Source organism: Leopardus geoffroyi (assembly GCF_018350155.1).
Source record: "Leopardus geoffroyi isolate Oge1 chromosome C2 unlocalized genomic scaffold, O.geoffroyi_Oge1_pat1.0 chrC2_random_Un_scaffold_44, whole genome shotgun sequence".
Classification (NCBI taxonomy): domain Eukaryota; kingdom Metazoa; phylum Chordata; class Mammalia; order Carnivora; family Felidae; genus Leopardus; species Leopardus geoffroyi.
In genome coordinates, this window is record NW_025543554.1 from 128,724 (window position 1) to 144,595 (window position 15,872).

Consider the following 15,872-nt stretch of genomic DNA (forward strand, 5'->3'; position numbering starts at 1 on the left):
TGAGATAACATCAGTAAGCAATTTATTAAAGAGACTGCCATCCATCACTGGAATTTTGAACAATAATGATGCATCGAAAATAAGTATTCCCAGTTTTTTTTCCCTCCTCACAAATTCCTTCAGTTCCAATATCTCTTCAGTAAATTGTTAATAGTATTTTGCTCTTTGTCTTTTTGGAAACAAGCCCAGGAGTGAGAAGACACCAGCAGCAGCTGTCACAAACCCAATGGTACTTATTGCTTGGTTGGCCTATAGAGAAATGAGAAACAAAAAACACCACAGCTTATTCTAAAGGCACCTCAGTGTCCTAAATCCAAGCAAACTGAAGACCGTTTCAATGACACCGGAAAAATTTAAAGCTTCATGCCAAATTAAATTCTGTGTGAATATAAGTAAATTTATAATTTTTATAATTATGACAAAGAGATAGTTAAATACACGTAGGTATACATTTCTCATATTTTTATGGCCCCCAATAGTTTATAACTCATTATGGCACAATTCCTAATAATCATCATAGTACGTCTGGGAGGTAGTGCTACTCCTATTTGGGAAAATCTTGGTAAGTTAAGTGATTTGCCTGAGGTCATACCACCAACATGTTTAGATATGGGTTGAGCCATGAACCATGTGTTTCCCTTCCAAACAATCCCTACCTCCTTAATACACCCTAGTTTGGTCTATACCAGAGTGAATATCATGTGTGTGTGTGTGTGTGTGTGTGTTCCTGACTCAAGAATGTCTACTAGAGAAAGAATTCACAGATGTAATCTAAACTAAATACCTATATGCTCTTATTTGGTAGCTACAATTTCTCTTTTGATAAACAAACTTCAAAAGAGGTCACTACTGATGTTAAGTATTGTGTCACAAATTAATTTCTCATGTAGACAAACTAAAATAAACTACTCTCGAGCTCAGTTGTCCATAAAGGAGTTCAGACGTTTGTAGCTTTAAGGGTATTAATCATCATGATGAGGCATCTAATAAATATTCATGATTTTCATGGCACTCAGCTAATATTGCCTTCCATCTGCATGAGATTGCGTGCAGTTTTATGACCCAAAGGTCATATTCAGATGCTTCAGAGTCATCAGACATTCTGAAAACAACAGTTGTTCTCTGGGATTGAAGAATCAGGCTTTCAAATAAAGCAAAACATTTTCCCCAAATGATTCCAGGGACCAACCCAAATGCTGGAAAGCCTGACCCAGATCACATTTGAGCATGCTTTCTCTCTAACCCACAGGTCTCCACCACAGAGCCTGCCACCCCCACGTGACTGCCACATAGTGCTGCCTCCCTACCTGCAGCTTCCCTGTGGGAACCAGACTGCAAGGGCCTGGCCAATGACAGGAGCATTTACTCCATTTATATCACCCTGGGGTCTGCAGGGACAAGGCCAGTCACCAAAACTCCCTGCTGTGCCACCATCCCCAGCTGCCAGGGAGAGTGGCAGCTGGCGAACAAATGACAAATGCTATTTTACTTTACAATCCTAACTTTATTTGGTTGCTTGATTATTTTACTCATAATTTTTAATTAGTCACCACTTAAGTTATTTCCCGGGGAAAGAGTCAGAATTTGCTGCAGTCCAGAACTACCCATGGGGAGTCAGGGGGACAGGCAGATACAAGACAGAGGACAAAATTCCAAAGAAAGGCAAAATCAATAATCGGATAGTCAATCGGATAATCAAGCCTAACTCTCATATAATTCCAGGCAGATGCTGAGATCCCAAGATCTGATACAGGGAAATATGGTGGTGGTGGGGCAATGAACAAATAGGAAGATGCAATTGGTATCTTTCGAGAGAGGAGTCAAATGGCAGTAGGGTACAGCCCTGGGGAAGATCCTGTGGGCTTCCCAAATCCCAAACACTTATTTAAAATTATATTCTAGATGGCAAAATCCTGTGACAATCCTTTGGCGTTTTGTGTAATGGGATCTGCTAAACGCAGACCTAACTCACTGGGTATCTTTCAGCCAGTAGAAATACAAGAGATGAAAGAAATCCCACAAATCTAAGAGGCCTAGGGAAAGCAATGTGATCCTAAACCTAAATCCCCTGAGAGCACACAGGCCAGATACAATTACAAGGAAACTATTTCCTATAGTGCACGCGGTTTCCCAAATCCCAAACACTTACTTCAAGTTACATTCTAGATGGCAAAACCCTGTGTGATTGGGACAATCCCTTGGCGTTTTGAGTAACAGGATCTGACTTGCAGGATTGTAACATCTCAGAATGTTCTCAGAACCTATATGAACACGAGCTTTTATTTCACAACTTATTTAGGATTATAAAGTCACCTAAGCTGACTCTTCATACTTTTATCCTTTACAGGGCTTTCTGACTGTGGGCCATAATAAAAGCCTCATTCTGAGGATCTAAACATGCCCAGGGAAACATTAGTTGAATCTGGAGTGCTGTATACTAACATAGCATAGCTGGGTCACAGATGACCACAAGGTCTACCAAAATTCTTTTTCCTCCGAGACTCTAAGTTCACAGTGCTATGCACTGGAGCACAGTCAGGGTATATTGTAGATCAGCTTGTTCAGGCCTATGCAAGAGTGCTGCCATCTTCCACAAAGCTAGGCACATTTCAATACCTTGTTAAGACTATACCAGTGGAACGTGTCTACTTAAAATCTTTTTTAAAAGAAAAGACAAGCCACATACTAGAAAAAAACAAAACATTTCCAACAGGCAAATCTTATAAGGAACTGTTATCCGAAATATGTAAAAAGCTTTTAAAACTCAACAAAAAGAAAACAAGCAAGCCACCCAGTTTAAAAATGGGCAAAAGATCTCAAGAGACACATCGTCAAATATGCAAATGACAAAGGAGCATATGAAAAGACGCTTAACTTCATACATGTTTAGGGAATTGCAAATTAAGATAGTGAGACACCACTGTGTACCTATTAGAATGGCTAAAACCCAAAATGCTCACAATACTAAATGTGGAAGAAGACATGGAAAAACAGGAACTCTCCATTCATTGTTGGTGGGAATGCAAAAGGGCACAGCCACTTTGTAAGACCTTCCATGGTTTCTAACAAAAATAAACACATTCTTACCATAAAATCGAGTAATCATGCCCTTTGGTATTTACACAAAGCCCTGCACACAAATGTTTCTAGCAGTTTTATTCATAATTACCCAAACTCAGAATCAACCAAGATGTTTTTTAGTTGCTGAATGTACATCCAGACAATGGGGCGTTACTTGGTGATAGAGAAAAATGAGTTACCAAATCATGAAAAGACATGGAGGAATTTTAAATGCATGTTGCTTAGTATGCATTCTTCTCAGCAGTTGCCAGAGACTTGAGAGGAGGAAAGACGAATAGGCAAGCAGAGCACAGAGAAGTTTTAGGGTAGGGAAACTATTCTGTATGATACTGTACTAATGGATATATGTCACTATACAGTTACAATTTATAGAATGCAAAACACCAAGACTAAACCCTAATGTAAACTATTTTAGGAGAGGCAAAATTTTTCCTTTGTGCATCTTAGGTTTTCAGCTGAGGCTCACTAATAAAAGGCAAATTGACAAGAGAAAAACAGAGGTTTATTAACATGTACATCTCAAACATATACAGGAGAAACTCAGGGAAGAGTAATTCAAAGAGGTGGCTTAGAACTCAGGCTTACATAGCACATCTTCAGCAAAGATCAATACATTTATAGAGTAATGGCAGGACAAAAGAAAGCAGTTTCAGGCTGCCAAGGATGGCAGACCACAGTAAGGTAAACATGGGAAATTAATGGCAAAGGCTAGTTAGTAAGGGTTGTTATATAAAATTTTTTTTTACATTTATTTGTTATTGAGAGACAGAGAGACACAGAGCATGAGCAGGGGAGGGGCCAAGAGACGGAGAGACACAGAATCCGAAGCAGGCTCCCGGTTCTGAGCTGTCAGCACAGAGCCCGACACGGGGCTCGAACTCACAAACCGCGAGATCATGACCTGAGCCAAAGTTGGACGCTCAACCGACTGAGCCACCCAGGTGCCCCAGTAAGTGTTGTTATTTAGATTCCTCTACTGGTTGTCTGTGATGATTAATTTTTGTCCTTCCTGCTAGCAAAGGGAAGAGGGACACCTTTCAAAATGTATCTCCCACTTTTAGGCAAATATGTGGAGAGCAGGGCCTGCTTCTTCTCAAGTGCCTTCAGCTCTTGATAATAAATAATAATCCTTATGCCACATATTTTGAGGTGATATTCTAGTTTCCTTCACTATGGATTTTGGTGGATAATGTGTCAGTGTTGGTTCATTGTTTGTAACAAATATACCACACTGATATGGAACGGTGATGGTGGGGGAGGCCGTGTATATGGGTGATGGGGAGGGGGTATGTGGGAACTCTCTAAAATTCCAGATCACATTTGCTGTGAACTGTAGATTACTCTAAAAAAAAAGGAAGCCTATTAACTTTTTTAACACAAAAAAAGCACGAAGAAGAAAAAGATGGACCATGATCCTTCCACCTTTCTAATCTTTTTAAATGCAGTTGAGGTTTTTTAATTTCAGAGAAATACATAGCCATTCCCCAAGAAAACTGTTCTATGTTCAAGACCCCTAATCCCTTGCAGCAAAGGCAGTCCTGAGAAGAAAATACATTGCGATCCAGGCCTATCTCAAGAAACAAGAAATATCCCCAACCTAACCTCACACCTAAAGGAACTAGAAGCAGAGCAGCAAAGAAACCCCAAATCTAGCAGAAGAAGAGAAATAATACAGATGGGAGCAGAAATAAACATTATAGAATCTGAAAAAAACAGTAGAACAGATCAACGCGTCAAAGAACTGGTTTTCTGAAAGAATAAACACAATTGATAAACCCCTAGCCAGACTTTTCAAAAAGAAAAGAGAGAGGACCTAAATAGATAAAATCATGAATGAAAGAGAAGAGATCACAACCAATACCACAGAAATACAAACAATTATTAGAGAATACTATGAAAAAATATATGCCAACAAACTAGACAACCTGGAAGAAATGGACAAATTCCTGGATACCCACACACTACCAAAACTCAAGTGGGAAGAAATAAAATATTTGAACAGACCCATAACCAGTGAGGAAACTGAATCAGTTATCAAAAATCTCCCAACAAATAAGAGTCCTAGGCCAGATGGCTTCCCAGAGAAATTCGACCAGACATTTAAAGCAGAGTTAATACCTATTCTTCTCAAGCTGTTCCAAAAAATAGAAATGGAAAGAAAACTTCTGGACTCATTCTATGAAGCCAGCATTACCTTGATTCCCAAAGCAGACAGAGACTTCACTAAAAGGGAGAATTACAAACCAATATCCCTGATGAACATGGATGCAAAAGTTCTCAACAAGATACTGGCAAATCGAATTCAACAGTATATTAAAAGAAGTATTCACCATGACCAAGTGGGATTCATTCCTGGGCTGCAGGGCTGGCTCAATATTCACAAATCAATCAGTGTGATCCATCACATTAAAAGAAGAAAGGATAAGGGCCATATGATCCTGTCAATAGTTGCAGAAAAAGCATTTGACAAAATACAGCATCCTTTCTTAATAAAAACCCTCAAGAAAGTTGGGATAGAAGGAACATAGCTTAACATCATAAAGCCATATATGAAAAGCCCACAGCTAATATCATCCTCAATGGGGGAAAATTCAGAGCTTTCCCTCTGAGATCAGGAACACTACAGGGATGTCCACTCTCACCCCTGTTTAACATAGTGTTGAAAGTCCTGGCCTCAGGAATCAGACAACAAAATGAAATAAAAGGCATCCGAATTGGCAAAGAACAAGTCAAACTTTCACTTTTTGCAGATGACATGATACTGTACATGGAAAACCCAAAAGACTCCACCAAAAAGCTGCTAGAACTGATATATGAACTCAGCAAAGTCGCAGGAATAAAATCAATGTACAGAGATCAGTTGCATTTCTATACGCCAATAATGAAACACTAGAAAGAGAAATCAATAAATTGATCCCATTTACAATAGCACTAAGAACCATAAAATACCTAGGAATAAACCTAAGCAAGGATGTAAAAGACCTGTATGCTTAAAACTATAGAACACTTAAGAAAGAAATTGAAGAAGACACAAAGAAATGGAAAAACATTCCCATGCTCATGGATTGGAAGAGCAAATATTGTTAAGATGTCAATAATACCCAAAGCAATCTACACATTCCATACCAAAATTGCACCAGCATTCTTCTCAGAGCTAGAAGAAACAATCCTAAAATTTGTATGGAACCACAAAAGACCCTGAATAGCCAAGCTAATGTTGAAAAAGAAAACCAAAGCCAGAGGCATCACAATCCCAGACTTTAGCTTCTACTACAAAGCTGTAATCATCAAGACAGTATGGTATTGGCACAAAAACAGACACATAAACCAATGGAATAGAATAGAGAACCCAGAATGGGACCCACAAATGTACAGCCAACTAATCTTTGAGAAAGCAAGAAAAGGGTATCCAATGGAAAACAGTCCCTTCAGCAAATGGTGCTGGGAGAACTGGACGGTAACATGTAGAAGAATGAAACTGGACCACTTTCTTACACCATACACAAAAATAAAGTTGAAATGGATTAAAAGACCTAAATGTGAGACAGGAAACCATCAAAACCCTAGAGGAGAAAACAGGCAACAACCTCTTGCCATTTGCAACAATGTGGATGGAACTGGAGGGTATTATGCTAAGTGAAATAAGTCACTCAGAGAAAGACTGATACCATATGCTTTCACTCATATGTGGAATTTGAGTAACTTAAGAGAAGACCATGGGGGAAGCAAATGGGGAAAAATAGCTTTTAACAAAGAGAGAGGCAAACCATAAAAGACTCTTAAATACAGAGAACAAACTGAGGGTTGATTTGCGGGGGGTGTGGGGGAGAGGGGAAAATGGGTGATGGGCATTGAGAAGGGCACTTGTTGGGATGAGCACTGGGCATTGTATGTATGCAATGAATCAAGGGAATCTACTCCCAAAGTCAAGAGGACACTATATATGCTGATGTTAGCTAACTTGACAATAAATTAGATTTAAATAAATAAATAAGTAAATAAATACATAAATAAATAAATTTGTTGACACTTTCAAAAAAGGCCCTTAATCCCTGAGGAGACCCCAAAACTAATCCAACACTAGCTATTGTTGGTAGTAATATTATGAATTGTTGATAGTAATGAAAATAATAATAATGTGCTACAGTTTCTATCAGATCAACATAAATTTTATCGAGGAGTACCAATACAGAGCTATAAAATTCTTAATTACTATAATTAAAAATAACATTCATCTAAGACACATTGTTTATTGAGATGGATGATATGTAATACAGTGCACTAAGAGACTTCAAATATCTAGTATAATCCCCCACAGAGCCTCAGTTTATAGGTTGGGAAACTGATAATGTTCTCCAAGCCACCAACCTAATAACTGGGGAAGATGCGGTTGTAGCTCAGGTAAGCACAATTTCAAAGCTTAGGTGAGTTCTTAGGGCTGTCACTGTACTTCCTGCAACAGAACCAGCTAGAGAACAGTTCTAGTTGTTGAGGAATGATTAATTTTTCATGGGTCTTGATTCTGGGTATGAAAGGGGAAAAGATGAGGGATGGTAAATTAGAGCCAAAGCAAGAAGATGGTTCTGATCCCATTTTTTTTTTTTTAGCCACATTAAAAAAAAATTGCTTCTTGAACACAGTGTACAACTTTATCATTTACAAAGGAGAGGAATGGACTCCACTTCCTAGTTACACCCTTAGTTTTTAATGCGAAGGTGAACAGGAATTTGTGTGGATATCTTCTGTGCTCTGGCTCAGAAGCGATTTATTGTTACATGTGAATAGCACATTCATTATGTTAATATATTTCCTAATAAAAATGTATTTCCAATTAAATTATTTCCTAATGAAAACAAATGTATCCTTTCATTATGTTCCCTGTCCCATCTTCCCAAGCTTCCGTGAGGGGAATTGGAAACTAATTCCTTAGAACAGATGTTCTGTAACTGATTCAACCATTTCAGGATACTGGGAGCCTTTATTCATTCTTTAATATCCCTTTAATAAATCTTTAGGTTAGAACATCAATGTTGGAATTGGATTGGTGCCACAATAGGTAGAAAGAAGGCAAATGAGCCAAGCATGCTTTTAGTTAGGAATCTGCCACGCTACAAAATAGTGTGAGAGACGACAACATTGCATGCTACTTTAAAAATCAAGTAATTGATCCATTTTAAGAAATCATCCAAAATCTCAACCAATCAAAGGATCTGCTTAAACGCACAAGATTCCTCTGAAACTAGCATTGCAAGGAGACAGAAACAATTTTCAAAGCCACCAAAACATGTCTGTCATTAGCTGGCCTCTCTCAGGTAATGGAGAAGAATCTCAGAGTTACCATCTCTATTTCTGGCAAATGAACTTCCATTTAAATATTTCAACATTCTTTTCAGAATGTCCCTTTCAGCATGTGAGGCTGCTGTAAGGCAGAAAAACGGAAGGAAGGAAGCCTGAAGGACAGAATGCAACAGGACTGACAGAAAAGCTATGGTCTTGATTCGGCTTCAAGCTCCTTCCAGCCCCAAATTCAAAATGTCCACGTTCACGCATTAATGTGGTCATAACTGCTACATGATCTTGGACACCTCAATTCCTGTCCTTATCCTTCAGGATTCTCACCTTTTCTCCATTCTTTTCATTTTGTTTTAGGCCTGAGAATCTTAGAGTCAGTAGTGCTTATTTTCCCAAGGTAAGAAACTTCTATGTATTCTAAAGAAAACTCACCTGCTCTGAAACTCCTTCTCCATAGCGAAGCAAAGTCACAAAATGCTCACAGTTGTTGCAAGTATGTCATAATCCACCTCCTGTCCAATAACAATCTCTGACCGCTGCATGACTTCCTCCATGGGGAGAGGAGGATAAGTTTCATCATATTTATTGTTTATTCTGTATGTGTCGTTTCCCACGACATCCTTCAGGGGCTGCATCTTCACCAGGGCCTTCCTGCTAAATATAGACTTGGTGCTTGTAAATGCTGCAGGAATGCCATCCTCTATAAGGAGAATTCTGGTTAGCAAGATGTGATGACCCGGCTCAGAGAACCCCAATGCCAGAGTATTGCAATGCCACATGTTTGGAAGTGATGGAGTCACTGAACCCAGCTCGGTTCCCAACTTAGCACCAAACCAGAAGCTACTTAATCATACCAGGCTTAATAACTCACTTGGTAGTTTATCAATAACACTTCATACTATATGAGGGAAAATAGAAGAGAAACCTGTATCTGCCCGTACAGAAAATTGAGTGAGAAAACTACCCATTCTTGGGGAACAAGTTCTCTATCAATTGGCATTATTATTAGAGATCTTGGTATGTGTTCCTAACATAGTACAGATAAAACCATTGTCTCCTTTTTTTTTCCTATAAAATATGCTTTTTTTTTTCAGCATCTGAACCCTTCCCAACTACTCTCTTTGGGCCTCAGCTGTGTGCATTGTGATTGATAAGCTCGTCCTAGTTGTCTAAGTGTGCTCCTTACCCCTTTCTCTGCTTTTTACACTTGTTCTTTCAACTTGGCTTCAATTTGGTTCCAATTTGAAACCCCTCCAAGGGGTCAGCTGGGGTCAAGCTGGGGCCCTGCTTTTATCTTGCCAGTTCCTTTAGGCCAAGAAACTAAGTCCTGAAACTGAATCTAACCTAGTAGGCCCTGTCCACCAGATGCAGCCCCATGCAATGCCACACCCACCTGTTACATGTCCCACCCCTGCAACTCCCTTTTAACTGTCTCAGTTGGCAAACAGTTGCCTAGACTGCTAGATACCTTTGTCTCCTGGTCTGCTACTGCCAGTATCTGAGGTTGGACAGATGATTGCTCAGTGTTCAGCTCTAACCCCTGGCCCTGGTCCCTCTCCATCTGCCCAAGACTGCTATGCTTGGCTATGTGTTCAAGTCAATCATGAGAGAGAGAGTCTCCATGTAACCGGTGGGTAGAGAGTCTTCCTTTTTGTAATAACTAAAAGCTAACTTTCTTTTCCACTCCCTTTTTTTCCTACCTTCCAAGTTCCTTTTCCTTCAAGCAGCATTTCCAGTTAATATCTTACACATTGGAAGTTCTTGTACAAGTCCTTAGAGCAGAGGTCTCCTAGTTAGAATTACTAAAGTTTTATTTACACTAGTCTGATGCTATCAATTTAGAGAGGAGGACACTGAAGCTTAGAGAGGTAAACTGGCTTGCAAAATACCACCTGAGTAGTTAACAATAGAACCAGAAAACTGCGTTTCAGTCTACAGGATCAGAGCTCAGTACTAGAACCATGTTAAAATGGAGCTTAACACATGAAAATAAGGGAAGAGCAGAAAAATCTCTTATTGTTTTCCAGACGTGAAAACTGCAGAGATATTGCAGCATTGCTTACTGTTAATCACTAGACTCTGCAGAAACTAATGGGTGTGTATCGTAAATGTCACTTTATTTGCCATTTCCATTTCCAATATTCTAGAACAAGAGGCAAATATCTCAAGATATTGCAAAAAGTACATTAAAAATTCTCAGACATCTCCAAGATAGTAAGACCAAGGTTATTAAAACTTCTTTCTAAACGTAACTTGAAGAGAAAAAAAATCTCTAGGCTACTTGTTATTTGCATACATTTTTTTCTTAAAAAATGAATTAATTTGTGCTTATTTCTAAATATTTAGGAAATGTATAAAAAAACAACATAAATGTGTAAATTTAAATCACCCATTATCTGCCCAACCATAATCATGTTATTATTTTGATAATATTATCATATCCTTTTATTATGTCTTTTATTAACACATGTATATTGAAGCATGCCTATGTGTGCATTCACATGGGTATATATTATTTCTTTGCAAAGTAGGTATAATATGACACACTGCATTTTTAATCTAGATTTTTTTCAAGTAAATACCATGCAAGATTATTTCTCAAGCAATTAAGCATGTCCAGAAATATGATTTTTAATGGCCGTTAAATAGCTATCGTTTTGGCTTATCTAGCACCCCATCCCACCTCTGCCTCTTTCTTTCTGGAAATGATTTTGTGTGGGCTAATCACAGTATCTCCTTCTCCAGGGCACAACGATGGTGCAGTGATGGGCATGGGATCCACACTCGCCCAAATCAGATTGTTCTCCATGCTATTTCTAACTGCAACAGGCAGGGATTGACCCTCTCTTATTAGATCACAAGACTATAAGAATGAGAGCCTAAGGATGTTGATGACTATCAGTTAAGTCTCCTAGAGAGGCATAGTCTGGGAGAATTAAGACAATACTTGGAAAGGAAATGCAGATGTGAGTCTTGATACTTATGCTTATACCCCTACATCCAGGCATCCTTGAAGCCAGCACCAACCATCTTTATCCTTTTTGTAGTTTTCCTCAGTGAAGCAATGAATTTGCCTTTTTGCTTATGCTAACTTTTGTTTCTGTTACTTGCAACTAAAGAATTCTGTCAATATTGTGACAAAGTCATAATTCACTTAACTAGTCCACTATTGAATCTAAGCCATTGTTGGCTTCTTTTTTTTTTTTTAACCTCTTCATCCCCTTCACATATTTCACCTATCCCTCCCCTCCCCTCTGGCAACCACCCATTTGCTCTCTGTATTTGTGAGTCTCTTTCTGGTTTGTTTGTTCTTTTGTGATTTTGTGGGTTTTGGTGTTTTTTTTTTTTTTTTTTTTTTTTAGATTCCACATAGAAGTGAAATCACATGGTATTTGTCTTTATCTTATTTCACACAGCATAATACCATCTAGATCCATCTATGTTAAGGCAAATGCAAAGATCACATTCTTTTTTATGGCTAACATTCCATTATATATATATTACATATTATGTATATATATGTATGTGTATATACATATACATCACTTATTATGTATATATATATATTTGTGTGTGTGTGCATGTGTGTGTGTGTGTGCGAGTATATATATTACATCTTCTTTATCCATTCATCTCTCAGTGGACACCTAGGTTGCTTCCTTATCTTGACCCTTGTAAATAATGCTGCAATAAACATAGGGGTACATACATCTTTTCGAATTAGTGTTTTCACTTTCTTTGGGTAAATATCCAATAGTGGAATTATTGGATCATTGGTATTTTTTGAGGAAATTTTAATTTTCTGTGGAAATATCATACTGTTTTCCACAATGGCTACACCAATTTATATTCCCACTGACAGTGCAGGAAGATTCTCTTTTCTCCACATCCTCACCATCATTTGTTATTCTGCCATTGCCTGTTTTTTAAACTGTTATGAGATAGAAGTGAATACCTTTATGCTGAATGTTATTCTACATCTTTATAAATATTTCTGAAGAATAGACTCAGAGAAGTAAAATTACAGGGTCAGAGCATAGGAACTCTTTTAAGACTCTTCATACACACTATTAAATTGTTTTCTTTTTTTTTCAATATATGAAGTTTATTGCCAAATTGGTTTCCATACAACACCCAGTGTTCATCCCAAGTGCTCATCGAAGCACTTCCATACAACACCCAGTGCTCATCGAAGGTGCCCTCCTCGATACCCATCACCCACCCTCCCCTCCCTCCCACCCCCCATCAACCCTCAGTTTGTTCTCAGTTTTTAAGAGTCTCTTATGCTTTGGCTCTCTTCCACTCTAACCTCTTTTTTTTTTCCCTTCTCCTCCCCCATGGGTTTCTGTTAAGTTTCTCAGGATCCAGAGAAGAGTGAAACCATATGGTATCTGTCTTTCTCTGTATGGCTTATTCCACTTAGCATCACACTCTCCAGTTCCATCCATGTTGCTACAAAGGGCCATATTTCATTCTTTCTCATTGCCACGTAGTACTCCATTGTGTATATAAACCACAATTTCTTTATCCATTCATCAGTTGATGGACATTTAGGCTCTTTCCATAATTGGGCTATTGTTGAGAGTGCTGCTAGAAACATTGGGGTACGAGTGCCCCTATGCATCAGTACTCCTGTATCCCTTGGGTAAATTCCTAGCAGTGCTACTGCTGGGTCATAGGGTAGGTCTATTTTTAATTTTTTGAGGAACCTCCACAATGCTTTCCAGAGCGGCTGCACCAATTTGCATTCCCACCAACAGTGCAAGAGGGTTCCCGTTTCTCCACATCCTCGCCAGCATCTATAGTCTCCTGATTTGTTCATTTTGGCCACTCTGACTGGCGTGAGGTGATACCTGAGTGTGGTTTTGATTTGTATTTCCCTGATGAGGAGCGATGTTGAGCATCTTTTCATGTGCCCGTTGGCCACCCGGATGTTTTCTTTAGAGAAGTATCTATTCATGTTTTCTGCCCAGTTCTTCACTGGGTTATTTGTTTTTCGGGTGTGGAGTTTGGTGAGCTCTTTATAGATTTTGGATACTAGCCCTTTGTCTGATATGTCATTTGAAAATATCTTTTCCCATTCTGTTGGTTGCCTTTTAGTTTTGTTGGTTGTTTCCTTTGCTGTGCAGAAGATTTTTATCTTCATAAGGTCCCAGTAATTCACTTTTGCTTTTAATTCCCTTGCCTTTGGGAATGTGTCAAGTAAGAAATTACTGAGGTCTACGACTGAGGTCAGAGAGGTCTTTTCCTGCTTTCTCCTCTAGGGTTTTGATGATGGTTTCCTGTCTCACATTCAGGTCCTTTATCCATTTTGAGTTTATTTTTGTGAATGGTGTGAGAAAGTGGTCCAGTTTCAATCTTCTGCATGTTGCTGTCCAGTTCTCCCAGCACCATTTGTTAAAGAGACTGTCTTTCTTCCATTGGATATTCTTTCCTGCTTTGTCAAAGATGAGTTGGCCATACGTTTGTGGGTCTAGTTCTGGGGTTTCTATTCTGTTCCATTGGTCTATGTGTCTGTTTTTGTGCCATATTAAATTGTTTTCATGAATGATGTTATCAACTTTCATTTCTTTCAACAATATCCTTGCTTTGGTTTCATTATACCCTTATCAACACTGACTGTTATCACTTTTAAATGTTTGCTAATGTGATAGGCATAAAATGTGTTATTCTGTTGTACAATTCCTAGACCAGTCCCTTTAAAGATGGGTATTGACTTCTGCTTTTCTTCTTCTACATACTGTTCATAGTTCTTTACCCATATGTTTGTTGGGATTTTGCTGTTTATGTATCCCCAGCATCTAGAATAGCCTTTGGCACATACTGGGTAATCTATAAATAGATGTTGAACAAATTGAAATGATTTGTGTGATAGGTAAAGACACTGACGCTTATGTTTGTGAGCCATATTCTCCCCAGTGGATTATTTCCTTTTTAATTATGTTTTTTTAATCCAGAGATTTTACTGGATTCTAATGTTAATTGGTTAACATTTTAATGTTACTTGGTCTTTGTGATTTAGCCAAAGCCACTTTGGTCTTACTATGTCCTTCATTAAACCTATTTCAGATAGATTTATCTACTCTCTACATTTTATTTCTTTTTTTTTTATGATTTCATTCATGATTCCTTCTTATAACAAGAGAGTTCAAAACCTCCAGGAGTTGCGGGAAACAAAACTTACCTAGAGGTGCTATGTTGATAACATAACCATCACCCAGGTACAGTGCCCAGTGCTGATAGCCAGAACGAAACACTTCAATCAAGTCCCCCGGCTGGGGGTTACCAGGATAGCTCAAACTAAAGCAATCATTAAACGCCATCTGCAATGACAGACACAAAGACGATCTAGCTGACAAGACTTGCCAAAAGAAAATCAGTTTAAGACCTCCACAGAAGTATAAGGATACAGAATTTATTGGGATTGCATTCCTTATTAAAGACTTAAACTCACACCACTGTCCTTTGTATGATCATTCTTTGTATGATTCCAACACTGAATTATGTGTGCAAAAGTGAAAAAACAAGTGGGAAAGAATTTTTCTGCTAATTGTTTAATTTTCTATAGCAATGCTTCTCATCCTGATCAACCCCAGGGCTCCTTTACGATAATCAGCATCTTATAGTTCTCTCTTTAAATCCAGATATTCATAGATAATATGATTTACCCATACACAAAATTTCAAAAATAGTAATACGGTGCCCTATTGGAACAGAAAGGGGAAGTAAATTTACAATAGTACGTATTTTACTTATGTAAATAGTCGGTCCATGACTATACAAAAAGATACAATAAAGTGTCCATAAGTGTGCACTTACTTAGCATGAAAGAGTCAACAGTCAGTGGCAGAAGATGAGAAGCCTTTCAGCCTCTCAAATAAGTAAAATCAAAGAACAGGGTATGGGAGGACTGACACTGATATTACGTGAAAAAAAAACCTTGTATTGCAAAACTTACTCTCTCATTTAACTTAAGCAGAAAGAAGTTCCAGACTCAGAGGAGTGGCCAGTCACATATTCAGTCATACTGTAATACACGGGACATTTATTCCTTGTGCCAAACTGCTGTGCAATCTAGGTACTTCAGTCTCTACCCACTAAATATCAGTAAATGCTCTTTGACATGTGACAATCACAAGTATCCACACAGATTTCCACCCCTCCCCTACTGCCACATTTACTGCCTGATTCCTGACTTACTGATTCCAGAAACAGTGTTAAGGTGGCCACCGTAGAAGTGAGACAACTTGGAAGGTTGGGGAGTTCATCATGTTGATGAATATGTCTGAAAATTCTAAGCTTGGTGAGTTTTTTTTTTTTTCCTTTTAAGTCACTATTTTTCAGAAAGAACATATAGGTCTCTGATGGTCGATTTTTATGAAAGGTTACATTTTCTACATACATATGGCATGGGAGTAGAATGACTCAGCAGGCAGAAGTTACAGACATTCATCAATACTCAAAAGGAGATTTAGTGCTATATCCATGTTGAATCTCTA

General features: G+C 38.4%; 1 protein-coding gene across 1 annotated transcript; it reads right to left on the reverse strand.

Moving 5' to 3' along the window:
- LOC123595646 (phospholipase A and acyltransferase 1-like) lies at positions 1–14,727 on the reverse strand. Its single transcript, XM_045473334.1, is given in 4 exon segments — positions 1–249; positions 8,806–8,864; positions 8,867–9,073; positions 14,558–14,727. Coding segments are annotated over 4 exon segments (507 nt in total). The 5' UTR covers positions 14,697–14,727; the 3' UTR covers positions 1–147.
- Positions 14,728–15,872: the final 1,145 nt, after the last annotated feature.